The sequence below is a fragment of the Leopardus geoffroyi genome, chromosome A3 (assembly GCF_018350155.1).
Source record: "Leopardus geoffroyi isolate Oge1 chromosome A3, O.geoffroyi_Oge1_pat1.0, whole genome shotgun sequence".
Classification (NCBI taxonomy): domain Eukaryota; kingdom Metazoa; phylum Chordata; class Mammalia; order Carnivora; family Felidae; genus Leopardus; species Leopardus geoffroyi.
This window is the reverse complement of record NC_059336.1, coordinates 67,697,708-67,721,192: the sequence shown is the minus strand read 5'-3', so window position 1 is coordinate 67,721,192 and position 23,485 is coordinate 67,697,708. Positions and strand designations below refer to the sequence as shown.

Here is a 23,485-nt window from a genome sequence, read left to right as displayed (position 1 = left end):
TTGCTTACAAGTCAGCTCCTGCAAGAGGCCAGGGGTATGCAGAATCCTCCCACATTCCACAAGAAGTGTCACCCAGAGACAGAGCTCAGTTCAGCAACTAGACTTATCTAGGAAATACAGATGCTATTTGAGAAGCTCACACAATTGAACACATTTAAGACCCTGACCTTACAGTACTGCTACCCTTACCTCATAATCTCTGGAACTCCTGCCTACAGGTTCATCTGCACTATGTACTGTGGAGCCACCATCCAAGGCCAAGACAAGGTGAGCAGGAGCCCTGGGTCTGACTGATTCAATGTGAAGTAGGCCTGGAAGGTTTCTTTTCTTTAATTCTGTACTCCATGTTTCCTTGTGATCTAGTTCTTGTCTGATAAATGCTGTATCATACAGCTCTTCAGCCCCAGCTCTGCAATAATCCCTTGTAAAATCCAGTTCCTGATTCATGCTAGCAGGTTCTTCCTGATGTTTTTAGCACTCAGATCTTGGCTAATTGCTTGCCTATTGATCCTCTAACAACCACTGATCCTGATTCTGCTACGGCAGACTGTCAGTCCTTATCTGGACCTGCACCTTTTTGTGGAGATGAGCATAGGAAGAGCCATGGCCTTCAACAAAAGATAGTCCTTAGAGGACAGTTTGGATGATTCCTGTATCTTGTTAATCCTATCTGTAAGTCAACTGATTACTAATTTCATTTGGGTGAATTGACAGATACATTGCCATATGTTTGTCCATGTCTCAACTAACTATCCCTGCATGTCTGTCTAGATTCCCAGTCTTCACCTTCCCCATTCTGACCCACCCTCCCAACCCTCTACCCTGGTTCTGACAGGTCCTGCATCATCTAACAGGAGCCAGTTTTACCACAGGATCCCAAGAGTCTGCTTGGGATTCTCTCTCCCTCTCTCTCTCTCTCTCTCTCTCTCTCTCTACCACTCCTCCACTTGCACACTCTCTCTCCCTTTCTCAAAATAAAAATAAATAAATATTTAAAAAATGAAAGAAAGAGAGGCACCTGGATAGCTCAGTAGGGTAAGTGTCCATCTTTGGCTCAGGTCATGATCTCACAGTGCATACGTTCGAGCTCCACATCAGACTCTGTGCTGACAGCTCAGAGCCTGAAGCCTGCTTCGGATTCTGTGTCCCTCTCTCTCTGCCCCTCCCCTGCCCACGCTCTGTCTCTCTCTCTGAAAAACAAATCAATGTTAAAAATTTTTTTAAAAAAAGAAAGAAAGAAAGAAAGAGACCAGTGTTTCTGAAGTTTCCATTTGTGTACATCTGGATGCAAAGGAAAGTGAAAGTACTCATGTCCCAGGAGAATTTGGGGGACATAGTGTGAAGTAGTCCCCATACAATAATGATCTTTGAGTTTCTTATTTTATTTCGAAAATGGAGACAGATCTTATATTCTGCTAAATTGACATTTATTTTAAGTGCAAAAAGTTTTGAATTACTTGGGCAGAGGCAGAAAACAATTCTTACTTTTGCCTTCATATTATTTTGTTGTTCTTTCTACCTTCTTTATTTCAACATTTCGTGTTTATTAATAAAAACATTTAATTTTATGAATTTCCTGTGAATACATCTTTTACTGTGTATTTTCATGCATTAACGTCTAAATTATAATATCAGTTTTGATTTCCTCTTTCATTTAAATTTGCATGAATATTTTGGGGCACCTGGGTGGCTCAGTCGACTGAGCGTCCGACTTTGACTCAGGTCATGATCTCGCAGTCCATGAGTTCAAGCCCAGTGTTGGGCTCTGTGCTGACAGCTCCAAGCCTGGAGCCTGCTTCAGATTTTGTGTCTCCCTCGCTCTCAGCCCCTCCCCCACTCTCACTCTGTCTCTTTCTCTCTCTTTTTGTCTCAAAAATAAACATTAAAAAAAATTTAATTTGTATGAATATTTGTAAGTAATTTAATTTGATGGGAGGAAAGTTTTTTCTTCTTAATTTCTTGTTTTATTTCACTGTGGTCAGAAACTGACAGTGTAATTTTTACCTTTCAAATCTCTACTTGACAAGAATAGAGGTTTTTGTTGCATACAAAGTTCTACGTGTATCTATTAATTCAAGCTTTCTAACTATATGTAATCCAAACTTCATCTCATTTTGTTCTTTGTATTGTATAAATACAGAAGAATATTAAAATGTCCATTATAAGTGCAGTTTTGTCAAATTCTTTATGTATTTCTAACAATTTTTGCTTTATATATTTTGTCCACAAATATTTATAACCTATTATAACATCTTGGTGGACTATACATTTGTAAAAATAAAATATCCCTCTTTATCCTACCTTTTTGCCTCAAATTCTGTCTTCTCTGATACTGATCTTATCACCTTACTTCTTTTTTGTTTTTGTTTTTTTGTTTTTTATTTGTTTGTTTGCTTGATATGTTTGCCCAGCTCTTTATTTTTAGTGTTTTTATTTTTATTTAAGGATGTCTTGTTAGGGTGTCTGGCTGGCTCAGTCAGTAGAGCATATGATTCTCAATTTTAGGGCCATGAGTTCAAGCCCCACATTAGGCATGAAACCTACTTAATAAATAAATAAATAAATAAATAAATAAATAAATAAATAACGGATGTCTTGTTAACAACCTATGTAAAAAAAAAACTATCAATGTAATTTTGCTCTTTTCAAAAAATCATTTGAAAGTCTTCAATAAGGAATTGAATATGTTCACAGTTACTGTGGTCATTGTTTATACTACATTATAGGGATCTCCCTGCACACAGGGGTCTTCTAACTGAAGAGATGAATAAATAATGCAGATGATTTTAGCTCATAGAATGTTCACCTTCAGAATTTATCTAATCCAATGTGCTCTAGGACAGGTGAGGAAACACAGCCGGGCAAGTTACACTGTTTAGTAACAAAGATCAGATCAGTGGCTAAATTTGAACACAAGACTGTAATATCTAATATAATTCATGGGGGGGGGTGGTTATTAGAATCAGATGAACTCAGCTGCAGTCAGCAGTGACTTTTCTCCTTTTGGACAATCCATAGCATTGTTTAGAGCTTTCCTATATTTAATATCTTTGCCCATCTAAAAACATGTAATGTTAAAAAAAAAACATGTAATATTTTCCAAAGAGTGGTACAACTATCACTGAAGTCTTGATATAATTTTAGGTGGCACACAGATAAATATTTTTTCTATTTAAATAGTTACATATTTATTTTAATGTAAATTAGGAAAAATACATATCTAATATACCCTTTAATCTCATGGATATATTAGAATAATACTAAGATTAAAAAGTGGAGTCAGGCACTGGGGTGGCTCAGTTGGAAGAGTATGCAGATCCAGACCTTGGGGCATGAGTTCAAGCCCCACATTGGGTGTAGAGATTACTAAAAAATATAAATAAATGAACTTAAAAAAAAAAACCCTGAGGACAATTTGAAGAAAAATGTCAAAGAAATCGTAGTACAGGTGACACTCAGATATGAAAAATATGAATGACTAATGTTCAGGAAATAATGATTTTAGGATAAGAAAAGTTTTGATAGTCAGATAACAGTGGGTTCATATCCTGGATCTGCCTCTTGTGAAGATTAAACAAGATAAGATTTATAAGACACTTGGCTTAGTAAATCTTTGGCTGTGTTATTTCTCTAATTTATCATGTTTTAGGCCTGTCTCCTTAATTAGATTGTAAAAGACTTCAGTGCCAAAAAACAAACAAACAAACAAACAAACAAACAAACCCAAACACTTGGCAAAGTGAAAAAGCTGATACTAGATAAAGCATATAGTAAGGTCAATGAAAATGATATTTTTTCTCTACATATTTATAATCTAAATTAGTCTCCAGTGAACCATAAGAGACTCTTAAATATACAGAACAAACTGAGGGTTGACAAAGGGGAGGTGGGTGGGGGGATGAGCTAAATGGATGATGGGCATTAAGGAGGGCACTTGTTAGGATGAGCACTGGGTGTTATATGTAAGTGATGAATCACTAAATTCTACTCCTGAAATCATTACTATTAGTTAATATATGTTAATTAGTCTTCACATTGACCTAATTATAGAGAAACCTGGCTATGCTTTTAGCTAGATATGTTAATTGATTAGTTATTTGGATCTCAATTTCCTCAACCGCAAAATACGTGTTGTACTAGATAATGTGTAAGGTGTCTGACACCTTAATTTTAACATATATAACTCTCCTGTTGGATTTCCCCCAAGTGAATATCATTAACTAATTAATCAATTAAACAATTCATTCATTCATGCAAATGTATATGTGCATTTACTATGTGCCAGACACTGTTAGAGAAAACATGGTACCTGCTGTCCTCTAGAAGCTCACTTAAAAAGTGTCTGCTGTACCTTTTGTTCCTGTGACTTCTCCATTCCATAATGGGACGCCTGTGTATCTCAGTCCCTTCACCCATCTGGGCCATGTCCCCACCACCTCCCCTCTGGCACAGGAATAAAAGGCACAGCATAGGAATATAGTGAATGGTATCATAATAGCCTTGTATGGTGACAGATGGTAGCTACACTTGTGGTGAGTATAGCATAGTGTATAGAATTGTTGAATTACTATGTTGTATACCTGAAACAGATGTAACATTGTGTGTCAACTATACGAAAAAAAAACCCTCAAAAAAAAAAACAAAAAACTATACTCAAAAACAAAACACAAAAGGTGCAATAATAAACTATAGCCAAAAACCAACCAAACAAACAAACCAAACACTTTCTAATTGATTTATTATCTGGCTAAAAGAAAAAGAAAAAAAAAAGGATCTCTCTTCTCGAGGAAATCATTATACTACATAACTGTTGGGGTACAGAAAATATATGAAACTATTAGATCTTTCAAATCAATACATAATTATCTTTATGATAAAAAATTAAAATTTTTCTCAAACAAACCAAAACAATCATCTGAGGGAGATGATAATGGAAATCCAGTTTGGAAACAATACCACCAGGCTACACGTGGGTCTGTCCAGCCCTGTGCTAAATTGTCTAGCAGGGTCAAGTGAAAGAGGGACAATCCTACAGAACTTTCTGACTGGTTGGAACAATACTACGGTACTTGTAGGCAACCCCCAAGAGCTCATACAGCAACTTGGTGCAATTTGGCAAAAGCAACCCATCTAGGCAGACAAATTACAACATGGTGCCCCCATCAAGGCAACAAATCTGGAAAAAAAAAAAAAAAAACCTTTCCGGATCCAGCCCGAAGAAGAGTGCATCTTGGCGAATGGAGCACAGGCTGATTTGAGCTCCACTCCGCGCTCCCCCTGTCCCTCTCACCCCACCCTCCCCCGTAGTATGACTGTGCAGGGCACAGACTACACATGTGTGTGACAGCCCAGCTTATGGGGAGCAATCCAATAACAGTTCTAAACACACTGAGGAGACCATCATGTGGCTTCAACTGTAACCATTGTGAAAAAGATTAAAAATTTCTAAGTTTAGCAGTCTTTCAAACTGAATAATGTCCATAGTCTAAACAGGAAGTGTCCCTGCATTGCCTCTAGAAACACAGCTTTAGAAAAAAAAAAAAAAGCTGTATTATTCATATTAGGCCTTTTGTCCAGAGATTACTGCCACATCAGCAACAAAAAGCCCTGACAGCGTGAGGGTTAAATGTTTTAAAATTCTCTTCCACTGAAGACTGGATCTTGTTGCCTAGTGACTGCTGCGTTGCTCGCTGCTGTCACTCACCTTGTCTCCAGAGAGTTATCCCCCACTCTCATAAGGAAGGTTATGATTGGACAAAGGTGACATCATAACACATAGAGGAACGGCATCTCTTTGTCAAGACAGCACCAATAAGATGACTCAAGAGTTGGTAGCAAAGTGTTGTGGTTCCTTTGTTTTGTTTCTTTAATACAGAGCTAACGCATTTGATGAAACATCATCTTCATTCTTCATTTCTTGCAGAGCCAATTTTGCAAGGGTTAGTAGGGGATTTTTGCCCATAAAAATATTCCTTGATAATATGAATTAACTGCAAGTCCATTTAATCAACGCCAGCCCAGCCAAAGCCTTTTCCCTCCTAGCACTTGGTCAGCACTTGAGAAGCTGAATGGATTACAGGCAGAAAATGACTATCCTGCAGCTCATTCTCACACCATTGGGTGCAGAGTGGAATTTCACACAAGGCAGATTCTTCTTGGTGTTTATCTGAGAAGTACCTAAAGGGGTTCCAAAGCACCAGTTTCCAGGAAGGTCCTATAATAAGACTTTGGGACACATACATAAGGTGTCAAAAGAGTTAAAAAAGATTGATTGAAGTTGAAAGTATATCTACTTCTAAAATCAAGCAGTTGGAGAAATCTCACACTTTGTACGTAACGCATGAACATGAGTTCTTTGATTACTTTTGAAATTCACATCACACGTTTGCCGTGTTGAAAATCAAGCCTGATAGTCTTTATTTTTCACACTGACTTGAGCTACTTGTGTACACTCTTGACTATTTCAGCCACGGAAGACATTAGCTATGTGATTGAAGTGTCAGTTGCAGATTCATTATGCCAGGCTGCTATATTAAATCATCTGTTAAATGCGTTCTTTTCTTGGTAAATATTCAGTATACAGCATAGTCACAGCTGGTATAATTGGATAGTTGCTTTCAGTTAATGCTCTATTTTGAAAGCTACAACTCCTATAAAGCTTATAGTGGAGCTGTAACAAAGGCAATCCCCCTTGGGAAACAGGAGAGAGCAAATTCCTTCCTGCAATTTTACTGGAAAGCAATTAGAGAGAGAGAGTACTCATAAATTATATATGGCCCTGCTTTTTACCTCCACTGACAAAGAACCTGTAGTATGTCAGCTGAAATGTGTAAGTACAACACTGCTTCTTCTAAGAGCTGGCTGTATGTATTTGCATATTGTAATTTCTCATTTGAATAATCAATATTGTTCTTAAAGTGAACTAAAGTGACCATACATTTCCTGGGGAAAATTCATCTCAAAGAAGGGAAAGACAGTGTTTACACAGAATTAAGTTACAAGGAAACACTTATAATAATCATCAAACGCATTCAGGAAATACCAATTTCATAAATAATTTCCTTTACGAACTGAGATCGGTGTGCAAGTGAAAGCAGACAGTGGGTGTGAGTTCCTTTAAATGAAATCTTGATACACTGGAGGGGAAGGTTCTGTTGCTGACGTGGTTCTTGTTCATTTGACAAGAAAATACCAAACATGTGGGTTCTTAAAGGGTTTGCTTGCTAGCAGTAAATTATGGTGAGGTACAATTGATAGTACTATAATCTGATCAAGATTCAGTTTTATATTTTCTTTTACTCTATCTATTAAGAGATTTAATGCTATAAACAAGATCTTAAGGGAATGCTCCAATTACTTAATGAAACCTGTTAGCGGTTAATTATAAAATTATTCTTGTCTATTCCCTTCATGCCCGAAAAAACTTGGATGACTTAGGTCCAATTACATGTAAAAGTAATAAATATGTATTTTAATAGACTTTTCAATAATGCAGGCTGACCTTTACACTTAAGAAGAAAAGGTAAGATTTTTACCCTATGAAACAACTTGTACCAGTTTAGGGAAACAACCCCTCCTTTCCTAACTTCCTGGATTATTACATTTCTTGGGTTTGGAGGATTTGGAATTGGCCAGACTGTGCAGGATGTAGTATTTTGTGAGAAGGTATTTGATTATGAACGCGTATTTAGGATTTGCATGAACAATCCCCAAGTGTCAAGGTGGAATGGTGATCCTTTGAAAATGTACATTTGATTCCATTACCCCCCAGTCTTACTCAGTTCTTACCATGGCACTCGCAGAGCCTGCCTGACATGGGCCCCGGCATCTTGACACTTCTCAGATTATCTCCTCCAGCCCTCCCTTTGCACACGATGTTACAGGCACAGTACTGATTCCTCTTGCTGAGGCTGTAAAAACATCGCAGGGTTACAGCGTCTACCTTCTCTGCAGCCTTCACTGTTCCCTGCCTGGAAGGCCCTTTCTCTGGGTATTTGTAGGTCTCACTCCTGCAGTCAGTCTAATCCCTGCTCAAGGCCACCTGGATGAATGTTCCTCCCTGACCACCCTTTCTAAAGTAGTGACTGTCACCCCTCTCCTTTCCCTTCCTCACTTTAGTTTTCTTCATAGCACTTACACTTCTGAAATTTAATTTCAAATTTTTATTTTGTTAGCCTTCTCCCACGAGGACGTAAGGTCCTCGAGGGCAGAGACTTTGTCTGTTTCGTCCACTGCCAAACCACCAGGGCCTAGCCCAGTGATGGGCCTTTCACAAGTGCTCAGTGAAGATTTGTGGAATAAATGAATAAAAGGTTAAACTTTCTTCTTGTGCCTGCATATTTCTGTAACCTAAAGGTACTAGAGCCTGGGAATGCAGGCACACATTTAGGACTCAGACTTGTTTTTTGACCATTTACTAGCTCATGTAAATACAGGCAATCTAAGCTCATCTAGTGTGGATTTCTTCATCTATAAATGTAACATTTACCTCATTAACCTCAAAGAGTTGATGTGAAGATTAAGTAAGATAACAAATAACATCTAAATGCTTGGCTTAGTGCTCACCATGCTGTCAGGTAGAAAATCATCAATAAGTAGTAGGTAGAATATTCCAGATGAGACCCATCACAGATTACTAAATCAGCATCAGGTTGTTCGTCATGTAATTTTTTTAAAAAGCCATTGAAGGGGCGCCTGGGTGGCGCAGTAGGTTAAGCGTCCGACTTCAGCCAGGTCACGATCTCGCGGTCCGTGAGTTCGAGCCCCACATCAGGCTCTGGGCTGATGGCTCAGAGCCTGGAGCCTGTTTCCGAGATTCTGTGTCTCCCTCTCTCTCTGCCCCTCCCCCGTTCATGCTCTGTCTCTCTCTGTCCCAAAAATGAATAAACGTTGAAAAAAAAAAAAGCCATTGAACTTCTAGTAACTGGTCCCTCACACCCACCCAACCTTCCCCAGAAACTGTTTTAATATTTCTTTCTCCCCAGTCCATCTCAGTCTACGTGGGAGCCATCTGTCTGACTTCAAGGTTTTTCATTCAACTCTCACAAGCTGTTGAATGTATTTCAACTTCTCATCTGTTGCTTACTAACACATTTTTATTATCTCCCTCTTTCTGCAGTTCAAACATGACAAATTATTTTTGTTATGAAAAAAAGAAATTAGAATACCAAGGAGCTTTTCTCTCCTCTGTATTTGTATGGTTCTTAGCCCTCACCCACCTCCACACACACACACACACACACACACACACACACACACACCTCCCACACCTGGGCAGTCAACTGAACTGCCTTCTGTTCCTATAGATTCGGTCGGTATGTCTTTTCCAAAATTTCATGTAAGTGGAATCACATGGTGTGTATTCTTTAAAGACTGGTTTCATTTCAGGGCTCCTGGGTGGCTCAGTCAGCTAAGTGTCCGACTTCTGCTCAGGTCATGATCTTGTGGTTTGTGAGTTTGAACGCCCCATCGGGCTCTGTGCTGGCAGCTCAGAGCCTGGAGCCTGCTTTCAGATTCTGTGTCTCCCTCTCTCTCTGCCCCCCCCCATACTGTCTCCTGTTCTCTCCCTCAAAAATAAATAAACATTAAAAACATTTTTTTAGAGACTGGTTTCTTATACGTTGTTACTAGTATCAGCAGTATGTTTCATTTTACTTCCTGAGTAGTGCTCAATTCTATGAATTTACCGCAATGCATTTATTCGTTGATAGGCATTTAAATTGTTTCAATTTTGGAGCCATCTTGAATATTACTGCTATGAACATTCGGAAACAAATCTTTCATTTCTCCTGGTAAATACCTAAGAGGGAAATTGCTGGGTGTTATGGGCTGATCTGTAAACCCCCTCTCCCAAATTTGTATCTTGAAGGCATAAGCCCCGCTATCTCAGAATGTGACTGTATTTGGAGATAGGAGCTTTTAAGAGGAAATTAAGTTAAAATGAGGCCATTTGGAGTGGGTCCTAATCCAATGGGACCTGTGTCCTTGTTAGAAGCACAAACTTGGACAAAAAAAGAGGCACAAGAGAGATGTCAGGGATGCACATACACAAAGGAAGGCCAGGTGAGGGCACAGCAAGACAGCCTTCTGCAAGCCAAAGAGAGAAGTCTCAGGAGAAACCGAAACTTGCCAACACCTTGATCTTGAGCTTCTAGCCTCCAGAACTGTGAGAAAAGTCACTATGCGTAGCCTCCACTTAGGACAAGGAAAGTCAAGCTCCCCCTCCTTTAGGGTGGAGTATCTGAACAATTTATTTGGAATTCTTCTGTATGGGACATTGGTCTCTTCTCCCTCATTTATTTATTTATTCAATCATTATGTATAGCAATGTGTACTTGTGGCGATTTATTTTATACTTTGGGTTGTAAGCCAATACTATTTTATTTTGTTGCTTACATTGTTCCAGCTTTGGCCACCAGGAGTTCTGGCAGTTGGCAGTTTTCTTGTTTTGTTTTTTGTTTTTTGTTTTGCTTTGTTTTTAATTAGTAGACTTTACTTTTTAGAGCAGTTTTAGGTTAGAGAGAAGTTAAGTAGAAAGTACAGAGAGTCCTGATACACTTGCTTTCAGCCCTATTTTCCCCTACCCCAAGTTTCTTCTATTACGGACATTTTACATTAGGGTGGTACATTTATTACGACTGCCGACATTAATATGTCATTATTAACTAAAATCCATAATTCACGTTAAGGGGTCACTCTTTATCTTGTACATTCTGTGGGTTTTGGTACATGTATAATGACATGCATCCACCATTAGAGTAACATACAGAGTAGTTTCACTGCCCTAAAAATCCTCTGTGCTCCACCTATTCGTCTCTGCCTCCCTCTGAAACCCTGGCAACCACTGGTCTTATCACTGTCTCCATAATTTTACTTTTTCCAGGAATCACAGTATGTTGCTTTTTCAGATTGGCTTCTTTTTACTTAACAATATGCATTTAATATTCTTCCATGTCTGTGTGTGGCTTGATAGCTCATTTCTTCTTCTTTTGTTTCTAGTTGTAATAAGTATGTTCGCGTTGTTGTGCAACCAATCTCTAGAACTCTTTTCATCTCGCAAAACTCAAACTCCATGCTCGTTAAACAACTCCCCATTTCCCTCTTCCTACAGCCCCTGGCAACCACCCTTTCACTTTCTATCATTAGATGACTGCAGGTAACTCACTCGAGTGGAATCATATAGTATGTGTTTTCTTATGACTTGTTTATTTCACTTAGCATAATATCCTCAAGGTTCATCTGTGTATTAACATGTGTCAAAACTTCCTTTTTAAGACTGAATAGTATGTCATTGTATGTGTAATGCCACATTTTATTTAGCCATTCATCTGTCAGTGGACACCTGAGTTGTTTCCCTTTTTTCTATTGTGAATAATGCTGTGATGAAGAACATGGATGTACAAATATGTTGAGACCTTGCTTTTAATTCTTTCAGGTATATGCCTGGAAACACAATTGCTGGATCATATGGTAATTATATTTTTAATTTCTTTAGGAACTTCCATATACTCTCCATAGCAGCTGCACCATTTTATTTCTACCAACAGTGTACAAGGGGTCCAATTTTTCCATGGCCTTGTCAACACTTGTTACTTTTTTCTTTTAATTTTTAAGTTTTAATTTTAGAGACAGAATGTGAGGAGAGGGGAGAAGGGAGAGGGAAAGGGAGAAGGAGAGGAAGAAGGAGGGGGAGAGGGGAAGAGGGAGAGGGAGAGGGGGAGAGAGAGAGAGAGAGAGAGAGAGAGAGAGAGAGAGATTGACAGAGAGAGAATCCTAAGCAGGCCCCACCTCAGCACAGAGCCAGATGCAGGGCTCAACCCCATGACCGTGAGATCATAACCTGAGCCGAAATCAAGAGTCAGCCGCTCAACCGACTGAACCTCCCAGGTGCCTATTTTTTTAAAATAGTAACCATCCTAATGAGTGTGAGGTGGTATCTCATTGTGGTTTTGATTTGAATTTACCTAATAATTAGTGATGTTTAGCACCTTTTCATGTGCTTGTTGTCCATTTGTATATCTTCTTTGGAAAAATGTTAATAGCTCATTTCTTTTTATGGCTGAATAATATTCCATTGTATGGATATTACTATTGTTTATATAGATATATGGAGATATACTACAGTTTATCCATTCACATATTGAAGGAATTCTAGGTTGCTTCTAAGTTTTGATAATTATGAATAAGTTTTGCATAAGAATTGCACACAGGTTTTTGTGTGGATGTGTTTTCAGCTCATTTGGGTAAATACCAAGGAGCATGCTTGCTGGCTCATACATAAGAATATGTTTAGTTTGTAAGAAACCACCAAACTTTCTTCCATAGTGTCACTACTTTGCATTCCCAGCAGCAATGAGTGAGACTTGCTCCACATTCTTGCCAGCATTTGGTGGTGCCAGTGTTTTGGATTTTAGCCATCTTCATAGGTGTGCAGTGGTATCTTAATGTCCTAATTTCCGTTTCCCTAATGACATGATGTTGAGAGTCTTTGCATATGCTTATATGCCATCTGTTTATCTTCTTTGATAAAGTGTCTGGATATTTTGCTCATTTTTAAATTGGTTTTTTCTTATTACTGATTTTTAAGAGGTTTTTTTTGGTATGTATTTTTGACATCAGTTCTTTATATGTTTTGCAAATATTTTCTCCCAGGCTGTGACTTGTCTTTCCATTCTCCTAACAGTAACCTTCACAGAGCATAAATTTTTAATTTCAGCCTAGTCCAACTTACCAGTTGTTCTCTTTCACAGGTTGTGCTTTTGGAATTGCATCTTGTTGTAAGGCTTTAATTACTAATAGTTATTAATTCAATTACAAATAGGCACAAAGTTATTCAGATTTCTACTTCTTGATTTAAGTTTTTAAATTTCATCTCAATTGGCGAATTTACTGGCATAAAGTTCTTAGATGTTCTTGTTTTTGTTTTGTTATTATCTATAGGATCTGTCCTTATGTCTCATTTCATTTCTGATTTTGCTGATTTGGGTCCTCCTTTTTTCCCATTAGTTAATCTGGCTAGAGACGTATCACTCTTACTGGTCTTGTCAAAAAATGTTTCATGTATTTTGTCCAGTTTTCTAGTTGCTTACAGAAGAGCTTAAGTCTGCACCTGTATCTCAATTATGGCTGCAAGTCAAAGTATCAGGGTAATTTCTTAAAGGGTCTACACCCTTAATGACTTCCCGTAGGTCTTTTTTTTTTTTTTTTTTTTAATGTTTACTTATTTTTGAGAAAAAGAGAATGAGAGACAGAGAGAGAAAGAGAGTGCGCGCGCATGAGTGGGGCAGGGGTGGAGAGAGGGAGGCAGAGGATCCAAAGAGGGCTCTGCGCTGACAGCGGTGAGCTGGATGCTGGACTCAAACTCACGAACCCCCTGAGTTAATGACCTGAGCTGACTGAGCCACCCAGGCACCCCTTACCTACAATTGTTAAAAGCCCAAATCCTTGACATACATGGCTTTGCAAGACCTGGCACCAACTGTTTTGCTTTGTAGCCACACAAGCCTTTTAGTTCACCCAAAATTTCATGTTTTCTATCACAGGGATTTGTGACTGCTGTTGCCCTTGCCGAGAACAATATGCTATGCTTTCAGTCCCAATATCTGTTTCTTTCAGATCTCAGCTTAAATCACGTTCTTCAGAGTAGCCTCCCCTAAAACACCAGATTAAATATTATGTTTTCATAGCCCCCTAGCCTTTTCTTTCATGGCAATTATCTCAATTCACAATTGCATTCACATTTTTGAGAGGGATTATCTATTTTTCTTTCTTAGTGCGTATTGTATATCCAACACTTAAAGCTCAGTGCTCAGGATTAATGCACTGATAAATCTAAGTGGAGTTTTTTTTTTTTTCAGTTCCTTTCCTGATGTACAAGATTATCATATACATTTAGCTAAACTGCAGAGCAGAGTACTTTATGCTGGCTGCAGTCTCTACTTAAGAATTCTCAACCATTAGGCAACAATTTTGCTTTGGGTTCTAACATCTTCCTTAAGTTAATATTCTCTACAATATCTCCTTTCTGTCCAATTCCTAGTTTCCATTTTTATTAAAATTTCTCCACTAGATTGATTTATAAGTATTTACTTGAGCCTAAATCTCAAGGTTGTGGAATATCTATAATGGAAGTAAATCCACTTACACAAACATTTTGTGTAAGAATCACTTTGTTAAGAAGGGATTGTTGTTTATCCATTACATTATGAAGTAAATAAGCCTTCATAACTTGCCTGCAGTTCACTTAAAAACACCTCTACTTTTCCAAGAATATATTTGTAAACAAACTTTTGGAACACAAACTATTCTTAAACACAAGTGTTACATTCTCTGTGCAGCACATGGCTATTTTAATTTTCAGGTGACAGCTTCTAAACAGTCGTCTATTTAAAATTTCATGAAGCAGGTACACCTGGGTAGCTCAGTTGGTTAAGAGCCCAACTTTTGATTTTGGCTCAGATCATGATCAATTTGTGAGATCAAGCCTCATGCTGGGCTCTAAGAGGCTGACAGGGAGGAGCCTGCTTGGGATTCGCTCTATCTCTCTCTGCCCTTCCCCCACTCACCTGTGCATACATGTGCACTCTTTCTCAAAATAAATATACTTTAAAAAATTCATGAATAACGCTATTACTAAGATTAATAATTATTTTCATTCTTAAAGATTTTCAACAGTTTCACATCTAAGTTTTTGCACAACTTTTGCAACCTCTATTTCCAATTAAAAAATTAGTATGTCCCGAAGTTCTTGAGGAAAAGACTAAATGTGTTTTAACCCATATTTTAGGAAGTTATTTTTCTAAAAATGGTGTGTAAATATTTCTTCCCCCTTCAGAACTACTATGAGCTCAAAGATTAATGCAACAGTGAGAATAAAGGTCTTAGGGAACAAATACTTGGCTCCCAAATGGCTATGCTTTGTAAGTGATTTTGTGTATCAGAGATGCTTTGAAAGGAGAGAGGGCTTAGAGATCATGGTAGTTTAAAATCAATATGGCTGTCTCAACTCATTTTAAATAAAAAACTCTACATAGATAATACCATTTAAATTACTAGCACAGAACTTCAAAGGGAAGCAGGGGTTAGGGAGATTAAAATTAAGATGTTGGTTGTAGATTGCTTCATTTTATAATGGATGCCCAATTTTTAAACACATGGCATTACTGGGTATTGTTGAAGTAATACTACTGTATTTATATATTTTTTAATGTTTTATTTAGTTTTGAGAGAGAGAGAGTGGGGAAGTGGCTAAGACAGGGAGACAGAGCAGACAGCAGAGAGCCTGATGCAGGGCTTGACCTCACGAACTGTGAGATCGTGATCTGAGCCGAAGTCGGATGCTTAACTGAATGAGCCACCCAGGCACTCCATAACACTACTGGATTTAGAAATAATCTTAATAATTTCACATTCTACTCAATTTTTCCTATTTTTCAAACTATCTCATACATATGCATATGTACAGGAAAAGAAGTTCAATTTCAGGAAGTGAATAATTTTTTTTAAGTTTATTTATTTTTGAGAGAGTATGTGTATGTGCCAGAGTGGGGGAGGGGTAGAGAGAGAATCCAAAGCAGGGTCTGAGCTAAGGGCTCTATCTCACAAACCTTGAGATCACGATCTGAGCTGAAATCAAGTGTCAGGTGCTTAACCTAAACCGACTGAGCCACCCAGGCACCCCAGGGAGGGAATAATTTAATTAACACTATTTTAGCTTTCAAAATGATTAAGATGGCCTGTAAACACTAGAAAAAAAAAAAAAGACTTAAAAATTCTGAATTTGAAATTTTATTTTTCATTTGTATGACCTTCAACTTTATAACACCAAAATGGAAAGGGTGTGTGTATGCAGAAGTATGACCACTTACAACTACACTACCCACCCCTAAAGAACAGAGAAAGCAAAAATGTTATAAAACAAGGTTTATTCTGCAATACTTTATCATAATGAATTGCATCTCTTTGGTAAAAATAAACTTTATAAACATTTTAATAATCAGAGATTAGATACAAAAACTAAACATCTGTTAAGTTGCTTTTAATATGAGCAAAGACTGGCAACTGAGAAGTGGTTCATTTGTGACTGGTCATCTACTGGCAGTTATAACTCAAACTCAGGGCAATTTTTATGCTACATTAGAAAAGAGGATAAGGAAATCAGTTCAATAACTCAAATTTCTTGAATGAGAAAGCATTCTTATACTTTCATTGAAAAATAAATAATAGTTACACTGAATTGGCAATTATACATTTTTATACACTATAGGATGGCAACATAATACTTTAAAATTAAGCACTTAGTTTAATAAGAAATGTACAACAATTTTAAAAACAAATTTGATAATGGCACTGGCAGTTAAATGCAAAAAAAATGTGCTTTAAGAAAAAGATGGCAGGTAGAACATTAAAATACTCTAAATTTGTCTTTCAATAAATATTTTGAGTACATCATTAACATAGTGAAGTAAACTTTGTTTAAATCAAAGCTTACACATTTTGAACTAACAACAACAAAATAAACTATAAAGTATATGTAAACCAGAAAGCCTCAAAGTTTCTGAATTAAATGCTATAGTCTTCACAAAAGGTTGTTAACTTACTGTAGTATTTAAGACAAAAGTCTTTACAGCTTTGTGAAGTATTCACATCTGTTGCTTAAATTGCTGGGAAAGGCCTCCTGATCTACCAAGACACACACATTCCCTCCTTAACACTTTCTCTAGCTTTGAATTCGTCCTAACATATATTTAACTGACCGCCTCCTATGAACCCTTTACATAATGCCTCAGAAAGTAGCAGAAAAAAATTTATATTCTAAACCTTATTATATACAAGGGGATCTAAGTTAAGAGAAGTCATGCTGGCTATAGGGAGGAAAGGAAAGGCTCAAAGGTGGAACAAGGAGATGATCCACCAATAATTCTTTCCATGAATACAAGTCATGTTTTCTTTCTCTGAATCTGAAAGGTAAAATAAAATATTAATGAATTTAATAATATATTGCACAAACAAATTTCAAAAATCTATATTCAAGAAACACTGATTCTATTTGGGATGTGAAGGATAAAGATTAATTGTGCTGAGTCAAAACTTTTACTAGAAATCTATTATAAATGGGAATTGGTTGTAACAATTTATATCAATATAAGGCAAATTATGTTAGCTTAATTCACAGTCTTAAAGTATGCTGGAATATATATAACCTCTCTGAAATTGCCAAATTTTTGCTATTACAGTAAAATTTCTTATGAATATATTAGAAATATAATTTCTAGTACATAGGACTGGAAATTACTTTCTTTAATTGGGTGGTGATTAGCCATGTTTTTATCTCAACACATCTGAGGAATGGGATCATAATACCTATGAAAGTAATAATGGGAGAACCATAATTAAAAAGGTACTTTCTCTTTAAAATAACTGTCTTGGTAAATCAGCAAATGGAGTGATGCAATGAATTCTGTTTAAGAATTAAGTGTAAAATATTGTGTGACTTCTTCCTATTCACTTGTAGTACAAAAGTGTTTATTGTCCTTGCTAGTGAAGTTAAATTTAACTTTTAAATTTGCAGGAAGAGCACATGAAGAGGGAGAGAAAATCAAGTTTAAAGTATTACTGTTACTTATATTAAACCAAAATAATTCTGAAGATCCCTCTTAAAGCAGGGACAACTCAACTCTCCCCCTCCTTAGATCATTTTCCTCTGCTTTCGAAGAGTAATTACAAATGGACAGGAACCAGAGAGATTATCTGTGGTACAGAATTTCAGTAGGACACAATAAACTGGAACCAGATCACTGAAACACTGTTACTAAGGTCTATGCAGAACAGTTTCAAGATATTGTTAGAATTATATTGATAATCTGTGTACTATTTATACTGTGTAAAGCATTTTTTGTGTGTTATATTGTCTACAGTAAAAGGTGGTAACTTGAATTAGCCATTTTCTGTAGATGTGACATATATGAAGAACAAAAACTGCAAATATCTCATCCTGCATACTTGAGGACTATTTTTTGTTATCAACAAATTAAAAAATTACTACATTTCAACAGCACCAATTCTATTAATGTGGCTATCCAGGTTCAATTACAATTAACATGGAAACAGGACAGATAATAGTAATGTTGTTATCCCTGGCTTAAAGTTTTGCCAACTGAAAAAGATGTTTTCATTAGGCTTCTCATTTGACAGTTTTGCCCAAATAAAACTTACAAGTCAAAATAAAAATATTTGTCTCTTAAAACACACACACACACACACACACACACACACACACAAAGTCCAAGAAAATGCTTTAGTCATAGAAATAGCTGAAAGTAACCATCCCAAATCATGAGCCTATGCGTGTACGTATGTATGTATGTGTGTGTGTGTGTACGTACATGTATATGTAATTATCAGAAAGTGAAAACAAGGTCATTGTTATAAAACAGAATGTATGTATCATGAGATAAATTGAACTTTTGGAAAGTTGCTTCCACCACTGTAAAAAAATATATATAATAAAGTTTAGTTTTATTAGTATCTTGTGTTCTTTCTAAATAATATATAAACTATAAAAATGATATGAAAAAAATGTCTTGTAGAAGCAGATTTGATCAAATACTTAAAATGCCTTAGTCAATGCACATTTGGAACAGCAATATAAAATCTTTTAGCATGGAATAAATGGCACATAATATGTATTATACGGTCTCCCCCAAAAGATGTACTGTATAAGATTAATTTTGTATAAATTTTAAAACCCCTGAATGTACACTGTCTCTACAGTTTTGTTAAATCCTTTCAATTTCAATTACGAATACATACAAATTTAATTCATACAAACCCTGGAGAGAAGTTTTTTCCTAAAGGATCTACTACCTTTATTTATGACGACATATGTAGTAACTATTCAAAATGTTTATATTAGATTACACTCCATTCCTACTACAAAATTCTCAGAATGCACTCCACTTAACAAGCAAATAAAAGATACTCTTATTGCAAAAAGTGTGTCAAAATGAGTGTTAACTCCATAACACACTTTATGGCTATATCCTCTCATTGGATTGTTTCTACTCAACAAACATAGCTAGTGGCTAAAATTCAAACAATGGTTACAAAGCACTTTGGGAACAAACAAAAGGCCCCAATAAATGTTATGCAATATTTGAGAAGTAAAAAAAATAAATCAAAGATAACACTGTAATAGGAATTGGAGTGTTCTTAGATGAAATTATGCCACAAACCTGCCTTTTCTAAATCTCAGAACTCTTTGCTGTACTTTCTGCCTATGTAAACAAAAGGAACTTTCTAGACATCTAGGACCTTTTCCAATTTATACTCAACTTTGTCCATGCTTCAACAAAAAGTAATTAAAAACCAAAATTAAGACAAAAAAAAAAAAAAATCCAAATCTCATTCTACTGGACTGCTTGTGTCCAGAGAGAAGTACATGAGAAAGACATCAGCAAAAATTTTAGCTGGATCAGCAACTACAGTTAATTACAGATTGGAAAAGAAAATGAAAAAAAGCCACAGAGTTGCCAATTCTTCCACTTTAACATATTAACAAAATAAAAGATTTTTCCTTCAAGTTTTAAGACAGAGGTTGTGGATTTTCTTATACAAAAATTTCCAAATCTTGGAGACACTTATCACAAAAATTATCTTTTAGGACTTGGCATCGTATCTATGATTGGGCATGTTCCTAACAGCAATTATTTAATAGAAATTAAAACAAACATTTTGAAATCAACAATTAGCACCCCTCCCAACCCTCAAACAAAAGAAGTCCATTATGGCTTTGATATCCCTTATAAAGAATTAAGTAGATGAGTATTGCCACACTTTAAAATAATTTCACACTAATAAGTATTTCTATTTTCTCCGCTGCTTTTGATTTTGTGTCTTTGCAGTACTTATTAGGGAACCCAGACAGGTACGAATTCCAGCAAGGTGGAGCAGAGATCCAGCTGCCTCTTTGAGCTCCTCATCAATTTCTTGACATAACTGTTTACGCATCTTTTTGCCTGGCTGCCCTTTATCAGAGGTATCAGCACAAGCCTGTGATGCATAGCCACTGTCTCCAAGAGGATCATCTTCATAATCAACATCTGTATCTTCTTCACTGTGAAATCCTTCACTGCCATCACTTCCCACATGGTTACTCTTTGGGATAAATTCATATGACTCATCCACAGAGGACAGAGAAGACACGCTAGACCTGGATGCACAGCGCTGTGCTGCCATGCTACTTGCACTGTAATTGTGGTCTTCTTTTGGATCAATGCTCGTGGCTAAAGAATGACTCTCTTGCAGTCGCATAGTACTGGGATGACCGAATGCACTGCTGTAACTCCTCTTTTTTTGCATTGCTGTTTTAAGAGGAAGAGGCTTCTCACCTGTTGTAAAGAAAACATCTACCGATATAGGTCAAATGCATTTGATTCCAAGAACAGGCCATTTAAACTACTGTATCATTCCTGAATAGTAAGTGCTTTAAGTTAGTAATGTTTTATAGGTTTTTGTTTGCTTGTTTCTTTTTTTATGCAGACCATATCATCCTGTAGGTATTAAGTTGAAACATTTATTTTATACAATTTTTTAATGTTTATTTATTTTTAAGAGGTAGAGCGAGAGCAAGAGCATGAGCGGGGTAGGGAGCACACACACACACACACACACACACACACAGAGAGAGAGAGAGAGAGAGATGCAGATTCAGAAGCAGGCTCCAGGCTCTGAGCTGTCAGCACAGAGCCCAATGTGGGGCTCGAACTCATGAACTGGGAGATCATGACCTGAGATGAAGTCAGATGTTTAACTGACTGAGCCACCCAGGTGCCCCTAATTTGAAACATTTTAAAATCACTTAATGAAATGTCTTGACCTTTCCATCAAAAATATAATTATTTTGAGCTGCTTGTACAGAATGCCTCAATAAGAATGTATCACACTGTTTAGCTAACCATTTCCTTATTGATATTTAGGTTTTCCCAATTTTTCACCCCTATGAAGAACTACAATGAAAATCCTTCTGATGCTTTTTCTTACACATATGCAAATATTTTTCTAGGATACTAAGAAACAGAACTGTTAAGTAAGAGAATACACACATTTCAAGTTATTATTAGTATTTTTTTAATTGAAGTATTATAGTTGACACACAATATTAGTTTTAGGAGTACAACATAGTGATTTGACAATTCTATACATTCTGTAATGCTCACTGCAAGTGTAGTCACCTATAGAAAGTTAATACATTATTGACTATATTCTCTATGCTGTACTTTTCACTCCCCTCTTATTTATTTTATAACTGGAAATTTGAAACTTCTTAACTCCCTCAATTAATTTCATCCATCCCCCCACCCTCCTTCTCTCTGGCAATCACCGGTTTGTTCTCTGTATTTATAAGTGTGTTTGTTTTTTGTTTGTTCATTTGTTTGTTTTTTAGATTCCACATATAAGTGAAATCATATGGAATCTGTCTTTCTGTCTGGCTTATTTCACTTAACATAAAGCCCTCTAGGTTCCTTTAGGTTGTCAAGAATGGCAAGATTTCATTCTTTTTTATAGGTGGGTAACATTTCATTGTATATATCTATCACATCTTTATCCATTCTTGTATCGAGGGACACAAGTTGCTTCCTTATTTTGGCTATGAAAATAATGCTACAATAAACACAGGGATGCATGTATCTTTTAGAATTAGCATTTTTGTTTTCTTTGGGTAAACACCCAGAAGTGGAATTACTGGATAGTATGGTTTTAGTTTTTTGGTTTTTTTTAGTGTTTATTTATTTATTTTGAGAGACCAAGAGAGACCAGGGAAGGGACAGAGAGAGAGAATCCAAGGCAGGCTCTACACAGCACAGAGTCCGACGCAGGGCTCATTATCAGGAACTGCATGATCATGACCTTAGCTGAAATCAAGAGTGGAACGCTCAGCCAACTGGGCCACCTAGGCACCCCTATTTTTAGGTCTTTGAGGAACCTCCATACCGTTTTCCATAGTGGCTGTACCAATTTGCATTCCCACCAACAGTAGGTTCCCTTTTCTCTACATTCTCATCAATACTTGTTAGTTCTTATCTTTTTGGTACTAGACATTCTGGTATGAGATCTCACTGTGGTTTTGATTGGCATTTGTGATTGGTATTTTCAAACTGTCCTCTAAAATGGTTTTACGAATTTACATCCTACAGTGTGTGACAATATTCAGTTCCTACAATTAACACCTGATATTATCATGGACAAGAAAGTAGTATACCAATATTGTTGCATTTTGCATTTCCCTGACTTTTAGACAAGTTGTTTATCTTTTCAAATGTGTATTGTCTACTTTATTTCCTTCTTTGAGACTTACCTAATTCATATTATTTTCTTGGCTTTTCTGTTGGGCTTTTTACTTCTTACTTGTAGAATCCTTTTATATACATATACTCAATATTAACCCTTTGTTATATACATAGTAAAAAAAAAATGTTCTCTCAGTGTTTTGCTTGGGTGACTTTTCTTACAGCTATCTTTTGTTGTCAGAACTTCAATTTTTTAAAAAAAAATTTTATTTATTTATTTATTTTTTTATTTTTAACGTTTTACTTATTTTTGAGACAGGGAGAGACAGAGCATGAACAGGGGAGGGTCAGAGGGAGGGAGACACAGAATCTGAAACAGGCTCCAGGCTCTGAGCTGTCAGCACAGAGCCCGACGCGGGGCTCGAACTCACAGACCACGAGATCATGACCTGAGCCGAAGTCGGCCGCTTAACCGACTGAGCCACCCAGGCGCCCTTAAATTTTTTTTTTTTAACATGTATTCATTTTTGAAAGACACAGAGAGACAGAGCACAAACGGGGGAGGGCTAGAAAGGGAGTCACAGAATGCAAAGCAGGCTCCAGGCTCCGAGCTGTCAGCACAGAGCCTGACGTGGGGCTCAAACTCATGGACCGCGAGATCATGACCTGAGCCAAAGTTGGCTGCTTAACCGACTGAGCCACCCAGGAGCCCCATTCAAAATTTTGACATTTAGTTAAATTTACTCACATTTTCTTTTATGGATTTTGCACTTGTATCTCAAGGGTTTTCCTATTTCTAGGTTATAAACATACCTTCCTATATTTTCTTATCTATGGCTTTCATTTTTACTTTTAAATCCTCAAGTTTAATTTTTATACATGCTGTTAATTTCTTCATTTCTTGGTCCATGTAAAAAAGATCACAATATTAAACTCAATCTCATAATTTGCTCACATAAATTAATTAAAATATGATAAGACAGAAAGTAATTCAGATGAAAACATAATTTAGTTGGAAAAAAACAATTTTGGCTATGACATTTAAATACTTCGCATTCTAAATTACATTTGAAAAAGCACTCACAAAAATGTATTTTAAGAAGAAAAACAGGATTGCTTACATTCTAAAATTCCTTGTTCTATAGAAGTATTTAAAAGCATCATTGCAGTGGCAGCATCAATATCAGATTCTGAAAAAG

The 23,485-nt window shown here is 36.6% G+C and overlaps 1 protein-coding gene across 4 annotated transcripts in view; it reads right to left on the bottom strand.

The window, feature by feature from the left end:
• Positions 1-7,824: 7,824 nt before the first annotated feature.
• FOXN2 (forkhead box N2) overlaps positions 7,825-23,485 on the bottom strand; it is a 76,247-nt gene continuing 60,586 nt past the window's right edge. For 3 of the 4 annotated variants that reach the window (XM_045445974.1, XM_045445975.1, XM_045445976.1), the window contains exons 5-6: positions 23,408-23,476; positions 15,907-20,387 (exon numbers count right to left, since the gene is read on the bottom strand). In XM_045445974.1, the coding sequence (XP_045301930.1) occupies positions 19,864-20,387; positions 23,408-23,476 (593 nt within the window). In that variant the 3' untranslated portion in view covers positions 15,907-19,863. Of the gene's footprint in view, positions 7,911-15,906; positions 20,388-23,407; positions 23,477-23,485 lie in introns of those variants that run through there. The other variant, XM_045445977.1, reaches the window with a different exon arrangement.